The following is a 14,022-nucleotide window of genomic DNA, read 5'->3' as shown; positions in this document are numbered from 1 at the left end:
CATTGGCTTTCTTCTTATCCATTGCTACAGGATTTTGTTAAGTAGTAGCCCTAATCTGGAACCTTCACCTCAGAAGAGTTTCATATTGGCAATGTATGTTATTGCAGGAGGCTCTAAGTTCTCTACTCATCACGGTTTGGTTAATAGCAATATGCGCCCACACACGCCAAGAAAGCTTCAAGTAATGAATGCTATTTGCGTATTCCCCAGCCAGTCTGACGCGGTCAAAGTCGAATTGGCCAGCATGGAAACCATAAATAGGCAAAGGAAGAGCTATAGCGTTGTGTCTGGACTTGGGATCAGCAATCCTGGAGTACGGCTCACCGTGATTGTTGGGGTTTGCGGTGATGTTCCATTCCTAAATGAGGACGTTGAAATCGTCTTGGGAGATGTCATTAACGGAGATAGTGTAGTGGAGTAAGTCTTTGGTAAAGAGTACCATGATGAGGACGCGGGAGACACGCTGAGGAGACCGAATCGGGACTGTATGAGCGCAGTTAATTCATATTTGGACCTCTAAGATGGACAGGCCACCGTAAAAGTACCCAGGATTAAACAGGAATATTCTTATTTAGGTTCCTTTGTTGATCAGGAGTAACTAGCCGATATCGTCAAGCGGCCATAATTATGGTTACGTGCCAGCTGGTAAGCATTCCAATGGGAAGATGCGCGGAAAATATAATTTATCGCCAACGCAATCAAAGAATGTCCTACATCTTCGTTGATATTGGAATATTTGCGTACGCCGAGACCGTAGCAGTATGATTTGGTGTGTATGCTTTTTTCGGTCGCGAACAACTAGAAACTCATCTTGTCTAAGCCCCGCCTCATCAGGGAATCAGGGAATGACATTCGCATTGCGCATATACTAGGAGACAGATATTCTGGCGACCCGTATGGAATTACAAGCCCAGCTGTGCCGAAGAGACAAAATGACTCCCACCTGCACACCGGTAGCCTGTGGCCTGTGGAATCCAACGATATCCCATAGGACAGACACCCATTTCCCGCAGTTTCCTCTGTGCTTCTTCCTCCTTCTTCTTTCGCTCCTCGATCTCAAACATTTGCCGAACAAGACTCCTAATAAGTTCTTCATATTGACGTCGCTCGTCATCGTCTGGCATCTCTGAGTTGTTGTCCAGTTTCTTTCGCAAAACCTTTTCCTCATTAATGATCTCCGCATCATGCATGATTTGCGCGTCGTGTTGTTTTCGATCAGCTTGCAGTTGGTCCCAAACCTCGTTAGATACCCCTGGATCGCGAGGCCCATTCAAGTCAGCCTCTGTTGAAGTTGCGGCATCTGAGTCAGTGTCTGGTGGTGTCGACGGGTTATCTTGTTGTTTTGCCCATGAAGCAGCTATGAAGGAGGGTGCCGCGTGGTGCGGTCCAGCCATCGCTGGCATGGCAGCGAGGGAAGTCGGCAGATTCGGGACGGTCGCCGTCGCCCGCAGCTGGCGCTCCTGAACTGTGGACTGGAGAACTGCACTGACCATTTCTTCAGTGATCACCATCTGTGTCTGGCCTTCATCTAAAGGGCACGAAAAGACTCTCCTAATAATGGTGTCCGAGATGGTTTTCACATCCCGACCGTTCCCCCAGCCAGGAAGAGTGGATAGGTGTTCAAAGGACGCCAAGATCCGCGCGTGAAATTGACCATCAGGCTGCCGAACAACAGCGTGATCTACTTGGTGGACCTGTCCCAGACTGTCCCGCAGGAGTACCCAACATTGAGAGGGAGACAAGTTCTTGAACGTGACTGTCTCCGAGAAACGACTGGTGAGGCCGGGGTTCGATGCCATAAGGCGATTGATGTCCTCGTCATACCCGGCCAGGATAACAATCAGCCTTTTGAAGAATTTCTCCTTTGTCAAACAATCCACCAGCTGGTCCATGGCCTCTTTCCCAAATGTGCCGTCCGCGAGCCGGTACGCCTCGTCGATGAAGAGAACCCGACCTAGTCCCTTTTCGAGAAGCCTCTCGGTTTTTGGGCCGGTCTGGCCCACATATTGTGCGACAAGATCTGATGATGAGCACTCTACTACTTCGGACGCCCCGAGAATACCCATGTCATAAAAGACCTGTCCCATACGGCGTGCGGTTGAAGTCTTGCCAGACCCTAAATAGCTGTCAGTCAAAGCAGACCTCTGCCAGAAGATGATCGAATATGTGCATACCTGGGGGCCCGCGAAAGAGGAAGTTGAAAGGAATCTTTTCCCGAGAATCCAATCCGAGTCTTTTCATGTTCCTAGCCACATTCTGGTAGCCCTCCAGCTGCGCAACAAGCTGCTCACAACCCACTACGCCGTGAAACAGCTTCCGACAGTTAGCGACCGCATTCTGTTCTCGGTCAAAATCAGGATCGAAGTCCAGTGGCTCTAGAATGTCAATATTCCTAGTCTTTCGCGCGGACAGTCGCTGCTGGTGGCGTAGTTTAGCCTTGTCAAGAAGGATATCCACCTCGCCAGCATTGCCAAAATTCGGTCTGTTTCGGGCACGACTAAGACATTGGCGAACGACTGATTTTGCCTCTGCAGTCGCGCTAAAATGAAGTCCCTTAAGCTTGAGATTCAGTATGTCTTGGAGATCATCATCGGTGAAATCCTCGAAGTCAAATGCGGCGCTCATAGGGAAACGTCGCGAGAGGCCTTCATTGACTGTCTGGAACATCCTTTCCATCGCATCCCTGTATCCCAGAAGCAGGACACAGCGATCGTCACCGGGGACGCTTTGTACTTCTGCAACCAAGGTGTCGATGACCGCCGTCTTGAATATATCCGGATTAGTACCCCCATCTGAAGATGAGGACGTGCCCCCTAGCATGTACGCTTCGTCGATGACTAGAACCTTACCAAGGGTGGAGGCCAAGATGCCCTTCGTAGCGGCCTCCGAGCCCCCAATGACGTTGCCAACGAAGTCAGATGGGTTTTTGACGACGACTAACGGAGCGACCAGTGTCAACAAACGGGATCTAATAGCTATAGATAGACAGGCAGCGGGTGGAAAATTACCTTCTCCGTTTGAAAGATATCCCATCTCAGCTAGGAGCTTCCCGTACAGTTTTGCGACTGTAGTCTTACCGGTGCCTGGATTCCCGACGAAGACCTTATTAAGCGAGAACTCCACCATGGGCTTCTCCTCCAGCTCGCGTTGGTAGTTAAAGGAAACCGTGTCGAATAAGGCTTGGACCGATTGCTTCACCTGGCGGAGACCTGTTAATGCTTGCAGCTTGTCCCAAGTGGCGTTCTTCTTAAGCACTGTGCGCGGATCCGGACCGAGAAGGTCCTCCTTTGTCAGAAGCAGATCATCGGTGGGCTTCTTCAATCTCCGTTCTCGTTGTAGTCGTTTGGCCTGACGCTCTGTGATACGCGCGAAGGCATTGTGCACGCTACGAGCGTTCCCAAACCCCTCACGACCGCGGCCGCGACCGACACGCCGTGCGACAATGCGCATGTACAGTCCATCCGGCCCATCCTCCACCCTCATTCGTTCCTTATATTTCTTGTTCATGTGATGATGGAGAATTGTACGCAGTTCCTCATCCGAATAGTCCTGGAACTGCAGTTCTATAGGGAACCTGCTAGGAATACCGGGATTGTGGGCAAAGAAGCTCTCCATATTCTTATTGTATCCAGCAAGAATGAATATGACCTTGCCTGTCAAATTCTCCACTTCTGCCAACAGGAAATCAAGAACCGAGCTACCCCCTGCATTGTTGCCGGAGGTTAACTGATAAGCCTCGTCTATAAACAAAGCTCCTCCACCTTTCGACTTTATTTGGTTGAGATGTTTTTGGCACCCGGCAATGCCGGCGTTGGCGAGTTTCGAACCCGATGTCTCGTCGAAGAAGCTTCCCGGGATGACCCCAACAGAGCCAAGGAATTCGGCATACAGACGCGCCACGGTAGTTTTACCTAGAGGCCATAGTCAGTGGTTGGAAAGATCGGGTCCAAGATACTACACGAACCTGTTCCCGGGTTGCCAAGGAGAGCTGCCCCGAACCGCTCGTCAGACAGACTTGCCCCCTGCCGAACGACCACATCCACCTTGGCCTTGATGGCAAGAAGGCTGTCCTTGACGCTTTCGAGTCCAATCATGTCCATCAGTGTGTCCAAAGGTGCGTTCGACTGGCCTTCTTCTGTCTTCTGCCTTTCCCACTCATCTCGTGCAGCCGACTTGAGAGTGACCGTTTTGGGCTCACTGTTATCGCTACCAATGCTACCAGCTGATTCCTTCGTCGCAGCTGACCGGGAGGTAGTGAGGCGACTTGCGACCGCAGTCAGGCTCTCAAGCTCCTTTTGCTTTTGAGCAAGAGTCTCTTGATGATCTCGGACCTTCTGCTCATTGGTCAGGCGTTCCCGCTGCATTTCGATTTTGTCCTGAATCTCCGCAAGCTGCTTTGCATGTTCAAGCTGGATCTTACGTCGCTTCTCTTCCAGCTTGGCATCTTCAATTCTTCTCCGCTCTGCCTCAATCGCCTCCCCGTGACAGGTAGGGCAGACCTTGGGCTCTCCTTGGGAGCATTCCCAGTAGTAATTGTGGTTTTTAGGACAGGCTTTATGCATAGTCATTATGCATTTCATTCTCTTGTGATCCAGAGCGCGGTGGCACCGTCGAATACATGAGTGAAGACCACATGGGAGTAAGGTTGAGCTACAATTCCCGTTTGAGTTAACCATGGAATCAATGTATTTGTATGGAACGCTGACATACCAAGGATCCGAACATCCTCCATCAGGACATTCCTTCTCAAACGTTTCTGGAGACTGGACGACGATCATGCGATCCGGATGGGTTTCACATTTGAGGGGAACACCATCATATACCTGACCATGGGCCTGAAGCATCTCTAGCAGAGGCTTCCACGTGGACTGTCCTTTCCGGCTTGCTAGGAATGTACTCGCGTTCCCAATCATCACCAGGGCATTTCTTGCTCGGGAGAGTAGAACATTGACACGCTCCGGAGCAGCCATGAAACCAATATCCCCGGCCTCATTGCTACGCGTCAGGCTCGCAATGACGATGTTCCTCTCTTCGCCCTGGTAATTATCTGCCTGGGTTACCATCTATCGCGGAGTTTGGAAGGTTGGCGCGCTTACCTATGGTTGATATGCGAATCGGATCTCTAGTCACCTTCGTACTCCCCGGCAACCGAAGACCGGCCTGTATGAGGTCGTTCGCATCCAGGTTGTTCAGCACCGGGTCATTTGTTTTACTCAGCTCCGTCCGCAGCAAAGATAGCTGGCCCAAGTACGGTGTCAAAATTACAATGTCCTCCGTGCCGTACCCTTGCTGCCCCAGGTACTTGACAACCTTCAACGTCATCTCCACCTCGAATGGATTCTGCTTGCTAGCCTTCGAAGTTGGATCCCTTCTTTCGGCACATTCATGGAGTTCACGCTCCAGATGGCAATGGTTTACGAATACGACGTCAGTTTGGAACCCACGGAGTGGTGGTCGCTTGCACGTCCTCTCCGAATCCTGCAAGTCCGGATATGTCAGATGCCGGACAAGTCGGGATATCTCCGGGCGCATGCGGTGCTGTGTAGTGAGGGAGCTGTGTGGATAGCCCTTGGAGATAAGTCGTTCAAAGAGGGAGCGGTTGAGGTCCAGCCCATCACCTTTTTCGACGGACAAGTTGTAATTGTTGATCTTCGGGCGCAATTGCTTGTGGTCTCCGATTAACACCAGCTGCTGCGTGTCCATAGTCATGGCTGTCAGGATGTGACTTTCCAGGATCTCCCCGGCCTCCTCCACAATGACGACGTCGGGTTTAGCGACCCGCAAAGCTGGTGCATATCGAGCGGCTGCGTTTGTTGTGCAGGCCACAATTCGCTTGTTTTCAAGAACGGCGCAATGTCGCTTGTGATAAAAGTATTCGTCCAGGTTCTTAGAAAGAACGTTACACCTCCTGACGAGCTCGACCAATTTAGTGGATTTCTCAAAAAGTATGTTTCTCTGCCAAGTCTCCATCAACTCCCGGCGCCTGGAAAATGCCATCGTCCAGATATAAGCGTGCTGAGGACTGATGAGGTCGCGGAGAGTACCCGGGTCCCGCCCATGTCGCCATGCATCCCAGAGATAGTATTTTCCAACACTTTTGCCTCGTCTTCCGATGCGTTGCATACCAGTCGGCTCTTCGGGAACGGTGAATGCGTCGAAGAACGTGCTGTCCTCGGAAAACTCCAAGTATTCGAGCATGTCATCTTTGGAAATGGAGTCACGGCTGTACTCTGCGGAGTAAGATTGCAACTCCTTCACTGCTTCTTCTAGTTCCTCCCTTTTCTGGTCCACAAAAGACCATGAATCAACGCCCAACGTGCCTCGAGACTGCTCAAACAGCCCCAGGTTCTTTGTACGCGGCGTAGATTTGGAACCAAGCCGTACCATGGACGTGGTTGGGATGCCAATATCCAGAAGGTCCTCAAGGAACTGATCCAGTGCATGGTTCGTGTAGCAAATGATCATGAGCGTCTTACTTGTTTCATCATGCAAAATCTTGGCAATCAGGGCACCGAGAAATGACTTCCCCGTTCCTGTAATGGCATTTGTTAGCCTTCAACATAACAGTTCAGAGAGCGGGTGTAGATTCACCAGGTGGCCCTTGGATTGTGCTTATGCTTTGCTGCAAACCGTCCAAGAGAGATTGAAGCTGCGATTTGTCCAGGGATATGCTCTTCGTGGTATGGATAATTCGATGAAGTGACTGGCCCTCGCTGTTTCGTATCCGTTCAACAATAGTCTCAAGACTTTCATCCAACGTCAGCCGCTCCGGTGAGGGAGCTGGCGCAAGCAGTATGTTTGACAATGGGTATTCTATCACCGATTGCAATTGCAGGAGAATTGGCTCATATGCAAAAATGGGAGTATTGACAACCAGGAATGCAAACTTGAGCCCCATCTTAGCGCATGCGAGAACGCGGTAGAGGGCGGCATCACCAGACACGCTCAACGCGACCGTCGGGACGTCATCTGTGAGATCTGACGACCAACGATCTAAAGAAGCAAACCCGACAATCTCCATCTTATCTAGCAAGCACCCAAAGGTCTGGTGCTTCAGGAAGTTGGGAGTTTCACTCAGTAACTGTTTACGTTCGGCCTGGGGCAGGTGGGATAATCCGGGGATTCCTTTTGTGCATTTGAATTGAACACTACAGGCCCTTCGACGGTTCTCCTCCTCACCACAGCTGACGCCAGTGAGCTGGAGTCCATAGATGGTCAAGGCCGATCGTCGCCCCTTTCTCTGACCACGAGCAAGCTGAAGATCACTTCTCAGTTCTGCTAGCATGTCTTCTCTCAACAGGCGAAACTGGTTATCGTAATGAGCGACCGATCGTTCATCCACTGAAACCTGGTAGATGTCATCCATACGCCGATAGAAGGGCCTCTTCGTAGAAGCGATCTCATCTGGGGTTGGCAGGATAGAGATATCACGAAAGCACTCAAAGTCATTGTCATGTCTGCCACCGGGCCGGAAGTCATCCTTCCCGTCTACCCTAGTTCTGAGGGTCTTCAGGATGCCATCAATGCGATAGCCGATGGTGCGAACCTCTAGGGAGGATGAAACGAGAAATGTCCGGGCCTGCGAAATTTGCTGGGCGGTGGCGATGATTTCACTGGGGCAGCCCTGGGTACTGATTATTTTAAGGAGCAACCATGCAAAGCCTCGATCAGCCTGGTCACTAAGCCTTTTCTGGCTGTGGAACTGAACAAAGGCATTCCAGAATGTAGGCGGTTCGATGATACGGGAGACCATTTGACGGAGAAATTGTCCACTCCCAAAATCCTCGATTGATGGGTGCTGTATGTAGCTGAGGAATGGGGCCACGGAATTGTTGATAAACTCCGGCGATAAATCCAGACGGAAGCTGTTCTGAAGCGAATCGCTCAGAGCGGGGGAAGCAAGCACTCTCTCAATACAGCGTAAATGGTTATCTTGACCACAAAGAGCTTCTAGTAGCAGTTTGGCATCACCTGGTTTTGTCACCTGTCTCTTGCCCTTCTCAAGGAGCACCAAGTGCTTGGAGAGCTTATCGGAGCGTGTCGCCATTGGGAAAGGGGAAGCCAATATGACTGATCGCAGAGAAGGGAAAGTGTGATCATTGAGGGTAGATGAGTCGAGAGCAGAGCAGAGATAGCTAAACCCCGCCAGAACCCCGCCTGCAAGGGAGAAAGGGAGATAAGCCAATGTAGGGTGAATGACGAGGCTGACATGTGAATGGTCGCACAATTGACCGGGGTGCGACCGCAGGCCATGCTTTGGTACCCGGCGAGCACTCCTCGATCTCGACTATGCCCAACCCCACCTCGTATCATTGGTGAAAGATCAACTCAAACAACCTGGAGATTCTATCAACCACAACGAATATCATCATGTGGAGGGCTCCATCAGGCCTTTATCCACCTAAACATCGCGGTGCTCGGCGCGGCTGGTCGGGTGCCAGACAACCTGGGAACAGACAAGGCTCAGCTGTCAAATCCCCCGCGCCTCCATACGGTCCTCTACTGTTGGAGATTGATAATACTGAACTTGAAAGATCCGAGGAATGCCCCCAAATTACATCCTGCGAGTATGTCAGTTCGTACACATGGCTAGGCCGAGCCTCACCATCGATTCTCGTACCCGGTATGTTTCCCCCTGCCACCGGCGGTCACTGGAGCAACAATAGTGACAGAAATCACTCTGCAAGGCGAGCCGCCTATCTGGAGCCCCGCAACCGAAGGCCGCCAGCTAAAACCGGATCGGGGGGAGTACTTTCGCGACCCTAATGCGGCCAGGTATCCTTCTTATCCGTGGCAGGCTTCATTTGAGGCAATCAGAAGGCAGAGTCCGGACTACGAGATCGTCAATATCGATATAGTAACCTGCTCCAGTACTTTCGGAAACCTCGTCCGGTTCGCTCGAGGCATGGACAAAGACTTCAGGTTCATAATGGAAACGGCTGGAGATAGCGTATGCTTCATCCGAAGGGAGAATTCGCCCAACGATCTGATCCCAGATGTCCGTGGCTACGGACATACATTCCTTGATGAAAATACAACGTGGGCACCGGGACTTGCTGGTTCCGAATCACACCAGCGAATAATCAAGTATACCTTTGGAGGCCTAGACCTTCTCCTTCGATTTGAATCAGATGGTTATGTTCCAAAGCAGTCCCCGGAGATGCCATCCAGTAACCTACAGGCAAGCAGGGACATCTCGACTGGGGATGTAGACTCCGATATTGATGGCTTGATAGCAAGGCTTCAAGAAGACCACAGTCCTGATCCTGTTGAACACCCCGGAAAACTTACGATTCAGGAAGCTGGGCGACGGGTCGACCAGCGCGATATCATTGATATTAAAACTCGGTCAATGGTTGACTTCAAGACAAAGGCCATCAAAAAAGAAATTGATATGAACGACCTGACCCCTCGTCTGTGGGTATCCCAGATCCCGACCCTTATCGTGGCCTATCACAACCGCGGCCTGTTCGAGGAGATCCGGGTACAGGACATGCGAGACGAAATCATTCGGTGGGAACGAGAAAATGAAGAAATGCTGAGACGGGTGGCTTGGCTACTCCACGAGCTGGTACATTATGCAAAAAGTTCAATGACTAGGCTGGAAGTCTGTCGATCTGGTGCAGGCCCTATCCAAATACGACGAGTCACAGGTGATAGTCCTATGGCTCTAGCGCCGGAAATGAAAGCGAAGTTGACAGGAAGAGTCAGTCCGGACGTATCCAACCACAGATGCATTTCATCGCGTGGCGGTGAACTTTTCTGACCGACGGCTTGGCTTCGATAGTTCAGATCCGGAGTCTGAGTATGATGCGAGGGACTAGCCTGCCTGGCCAGTGCACGATGATTTTCATTAGCTTTGTCCCTTTTCCCCCTGCAACGTCCTGGTTCATGTCCGGTAAACATACAATTCAATGGTTTGTAATTGGAACTAGCACTCAATGTGAAATACAGTAGAGAAGAAATCTTTTTCTAGGCATCGTATAATAAGGACTGGCGACGTGAAGATACTCATGATTATAGATAATGAAGCTTATAGAGGAGGCAGGTGGATATAACGTCTGACAATACTAATATCAATACTAGTAGTAGCTCTATTAGACCTTCCTTCACAGCGCATGAATTACCTCTCCTAATATGTAATGCTAAAATAATGCTTATACCTCAAAGTAACTGTACTATCGTGGCTATTCCCTGAGGAAAGAAGCGTAGAGCTATCGAAAATGAAGCTAATATCACTTCAAGGTTGTAGTGTAGAGCTATAATTACCTAATAGATCTGACCCGCACTGTCCCGCTAGAGCCCTTGCACTATGAGGCAGTCACCAAAACAAGTGGTCTGACAACTACATCGTATTACTGCCCGGTAGCCGGTTATGAATCAACACTTGGGATCAAACGGATGAAGCTAAGCGCTGGCAGAGAATGATTTTAGCTTATATCCGGAAGGGTGAAGGCATTAGGGGATGCACGGACCGCAACTCCACGTGAGGCTAAGCAAGTTCAATGGTTGAATGTCTATAATTTAGTTAAGTTTGAATCGTGACATAGTAGATCACAATGGCTGGACTTTCGTGGACATTGATTGCCAACATGGCCTGTATCAGCCTGATAAGGGCATCTACTCAGTATAAGTATCTCCTACTATATTGATTGGCACTCTGGCCGCAAATATTTAACTCTGTCAAAATACCCAAAACAGCGACATGAACATAAGGCAATTGATGGAATAAGCAGCCAAGGAAAGCAATGATAATCTAAAAAAAAAGATACATACTAACGGTGGTAAGCCTGATTTAAAGCAGCGCTGACTGAGTGTCGGTAGTAGTGAAGGAATATAGCACTCAAATATAAAAAGGATGTGATTTTAGTTCACACTACATAACACCACGTTTGCTCGATGCGAACTTTAGCTTGGGAGGCCGGCAGAGCTCCTTTCAAGACCCCTCTACTACGTATAAATGCCAGCCGTTGCAACCAATCCCCATCCGATGGCGGAAGACAAACATCGGCTGGAAGACGGGCATTTTGTCCAAAACTGCCTGTATCCAAGGATGGCCCCGGTTGAGCGTATATTTGGATCGAAAGTCATCGTAAGTCTCCTCATCATCTTGCCAGTCGTAGCCAGGGTAGGGCGGAAGGAACAGCACGTCACGATCCGGAACGCTTACCGGGGCTCCGGCCTTGGCCTCTTCCGCTATCCGGTAGAATACATTCCAGACCCAGCGACGGTCAATGTATTCCTTCCACCGCGCGAGTCGCTCACGTAGTGGCTGGTGATCATCTTCCGAAAACGCGAAAAACTCTGCGGCAGCCGCCTGCTGGATCTCTCGGGTCCATGGCGTTTTCGGGGTGACAGGAACAGTAGTGTTGCAGGTGGTGATGGCAGTGGGGTTTTGTGTCTGCCAGAGCTGATGATAACGGTGCAGGGTGTCTGAGTCATAAGGATCGACGTAGCGCACAGGGTCCAGCTCGAATTCCCCAAACAACCCGGACCGCAGCGCCTCAGCGTCGTCCTTGAAGTCAAAACTGACAGTCCGTATTAGAACCAACCAGTGGTCTCGCATTGCATACTTGTCCAGTGCGGCAACGCGAACGTTGCCGGCGAAGAAGGGTTCGTCGAATTCCTGCCGGAGGTGTCGGTCAGTGATGGAGATCGGGTTGTGTACTGCTTTCCGAGTCACCGCGCAAAAATATGGGATTGCGTTGTCCTCTTCGTTCCAGAGATCGTATGCGCCCAGGTCTCCTTCGTCCCAGTTGATATGCAGAATATCGATTCCCGGTCGGAAGACAACGTGCTCGTATGCGGCGGGATAGTACGGTCGCGGGATCTCGGCGTCCGCCTCAGGGATGTAATATTATCGAAGAACCAGCAGGCGTGACTCCTGGCACACAGCTGCAAGGGCCGGAAGTCGGAGGTGATAGCGATGATGGACCCCACAAAATCCACGGCAGGGTTCATTGTCACAGATCGGACGATCAAATTCTACTATCTGAGGGCCCGGGAGGCATAATCGCCAGATTGCATCTCATATTTCCCAAGGCAGCTGTGGGAAGAAGACGAACGACTTCATCGAGCCAGTAGAGGTGAACGATGTTTCTGTGCCGAGAAATTTGTTCTCTCTACTCAACTTTTTGGGAAGGAGAGGTTAAGGGACGAGGAGTGGATGAGAGAAAAGTTGGAATTCAATGCAAGCGGAAATCAAGCATTGGAGTCATTCAGATCCCAACCAATACTACTACGAGAATAGACACACGCTACGAGATTAAGGGGCTTGGGAAAAGAAACTAGTGTGACAACCTGAAGACTACACTGACTAAGCAGGCCAAAAGGAAGCCTGTGTATTTCACAAAGGCTTATATATATAGATAAAGAAAGAAGAATTATCTACTCTCTTGTGATAGGATCTACGTGCCAGGGTAGAAAGTGTGACAACTAGTCACATGACTACAATATAGTATGAAAACACATTCTGAGTCTATTAACTCAGATTCTAGTCTTGTACGGTTTTACCAGGTAGTTAACTGAGACTACTGAGTTATTAGTAACCTGGATGATTTATTTCTGAATTATACCAGGATCAAATTACAATTCTTAGTTGAAATAGTCATACATTTAATTCATGCATTAAGCACGCGGCTGATAATCAGATAAATATCTACTTTAAACTAGAAGACAGCAGATGGACGATTGGACTGCCTAAAACAGCCGCAATCAACACCATTTTTGGCTGTCAATATGCCAATCCTTCAATCATTCCCCTGTATACTTATGCCCCATGTACTATTAGGAATCAATTATTATTCTATTCAAATCTTATTAATTCATAGTACAGTTTACATCCAGATCTACTCTTTGTCTGAAGTCGTGCTAATACTAACTTCCTATATACCGTGCTGTGGTCTTTAAAAAAATAACAACAGTGTAAGTGTATTATATGCTAAATATAATTATATTACTATTTTTAATAATTATATAAATATTTATTTATATTATATCTATTAATTAGAGAGATCTAAGATTATATATATGTATGAATTTATCAATTTATGATATCTATACCCAATCCTGTATTTTTCTTAACCGTTTTGCCTCAAATGGTCAAAGAAAGGGTCTAAAAAAGCCACTCTACTCTTGCAAAAGCGGCATCGTCGATCTGGAGTACCTGTGAGTCAGTGGAAAAAGCATGTCTTTATTGCATAGTTGGAACTAATGTTGATATTTGATAGTCTCGATGAAAAGCTAAGTGGTACTTTTTAAATTTGATTGTTCGGTTTGAGTTGTAGGGGAAACTGGGTATCTCCTCAGAATGTGTATCATTCACCAAAAAAAGAGAACTTCCAATGGATGAAACAGGATGAAAATAAAAAAAAAGGCCGAAGAAGATTCATTCATGGGAGGTCTAGTTGTCTTAGAAAGCACGGGAAAGTGAGGAGAACTTAGTTGCGGATAGACCATATCTTCTTTAAAAACCGAAGAACTAGTTCCTCATATGTCCAAAATTTGGCACCTCAGTAGCCAAGCTATGTGCTACAGTCTCTGGAATTTGTCCAAGTGGCCTTTCCGAATAAAAAGCTCTTGAAGTTGCCGTGCAGAATGTCTAAGATGTGTAATAGCGTCGTTTACAGTGCATGCTCTTACCGCACTGCAACGTAGTGCCGGATCTTTCTGCCGTCCAATCATAGCAGGTTAGTCAGACTCCACCACTGTAGCCCTCGACGAATGTTATACAAGCTATCATATTTAGCTGCAAGTGCGCGGGGCCGAAACCACCTTTTGTTTTCAAAAGACGTCATACATGTCGACTGACGCGCGGATCCTAATGTCCAAGCACAGTCTTGTGGTCTGTGATAAACGGCAAATGCCGCACAAACACCTCGAAAGCAATTTTCAAAGAAATGGAACAATTTACTCATGTTACTCAGTGGTGGTATTTTTGCGCAGGCACGATCCCATTACGATTAGCATCATTTGAGGCGTAGGAAGCGTCATCTTTGCTGATATGGCCTTAAATCCAGACTC

The 14,022-nt window shown here is 48.9% G+C and overlaps 3 protein-coding genes across 3 annotated transcripts; 1 reads left to right on the top strand and 2 right to left on the bottom strand.

Annotated features, from left to right (window-relative positions):
- Positions 1–771: 771 nt before the first annotated feature.
- Positions 772–8,095, bottom strand: BO87DRAFT_459418 (AAA family ATPase). Its single transcript, XM_025628958.1, has 7 exons — positions 6,592–8,095; positions 5,097–6,533; positions 4,711–5,047; positions 3,965–4,650; positions 3,009–3,911; positions 2,175–2,936; positions 772–2,116 (listed from the first exon to the last, which is right to left on the bottom strand). The coding sequence occupies exons 1-7, from the start codon at positions 8,045–8,047 to the stop codon at positions 903–905; spliced, it is 6,795 nt and encodes a 2,264-aa protein (XP_025479129.1). The 5' UTR covers positions 8,048–8,095; the 3' UTR covers positions 772–902.
- Positions 8,096–8,303: 208 nt separating this feature from the next.
- BO87DRAFT_359706 (geranylgeranyl pyrophosphate synthetase) lies at positions 8,304–9,959 on the top strand. The gene is made up of 2 exons (XM_025621523.1): positions 8,304–8,623; positions 8,688–9,959. The coding sequence occupies exons 1-2, from the start codon at positions 8,371–8,373 to the stop codon at positions 9,764–9,766; spliced, it is 1,332 nt and encodes a 443-aa protein (XP_025479128.1). The 5' UTR covers positions 8,304–8,370; the 3' UTR covers positions 9,767–9,959.
- A 936-nt stretch (positions 9,960–10,895) lies between these two features.
- BO87DRAFT_407049 (uncharacterized protein) lies at positions 10,896–12,724 on the bottom strand (the record flags this gene model as incomplete). The annotated part of the gene is made up of 3 exons (XM_025626038.1): positions 10,896–11,842; positions 11,894–12,027; positions 12,670–12,724. 3 exons carry the CDS (start codon positions 12,722–12,724, stop codon positions 10,937–10,939), a joined length of 1,095 nt encoding a protein of 364 aa, XP_025479127.1. The 3' UTR covers positions 10,896–10,936.
- Between the last annotated feature and the right edge of the window lie 1,298 nt (positions 12,725–14,022).

The sequence above is a fragment of the Aspergillus neoniger genome, assembly GCF_003184625.1.
Source record: "Aspergillus neoniger CBS 115656 unplaced genomic scaffold BO87scaffold_18, whole genome shotgun sequence".
In the NCBI taxonomy this organism is placed as follows: domain Eukaryota; kingdom Fungi; phylum Ascomycota; class Eurotiomycetes; order Eurotiales; family Aspergillaceae; genus Aspergillus; species Aspergillus neoniger.
This window is presented reverse-complemented; position numbering and strand designations above follow the sequence as displayed.

What these genes read in the sequence shown, in the direction of transcription:
- BO87DRAFT_459418 (XM_025628958.1), bottom strand. Translation starts at nt 8,047, where the DNA reads ATGGCGACACGCTCCGATAAGCTCTCCAAGCACTTGGTGCTCCTTGAG. An exon ending in CCTTGGCAACCCGGGAACAG is followed by an intron (nt 3,912 to 3,964) that starts GTTCGTGTAGTA and finishes TATGGCCTCTAG; the next exon opens with GTAAAACTACCGTGGCGCGT. An exon ending in ATATCTTTCAAACGGAGAAG is followed by an intron (nt 2,937 to 3,008) that starts GTAATTTTCCAC and finishes TCGCTCCGTTAG; the next exon opens with TCGTCGTCAAAAACCCATCT.
- BO87DRAFT_359706 (XM_025621523.1), top strand. Translation starts at nt 8,371, where the DNA reads ATGTGGAGGGCTCCATCAGGCCTTTATCCACCTAAACATCGCGGTGCT. An exon ending in ACCATCGATTCTCGTACCCG is followed by an intron (nt 8,624 to 8,687) that starts GTATGTTTCCCC and finishes TCACTCTGCAAG; the next exon opens with GCGAGCCGCCTATCTGGAGC.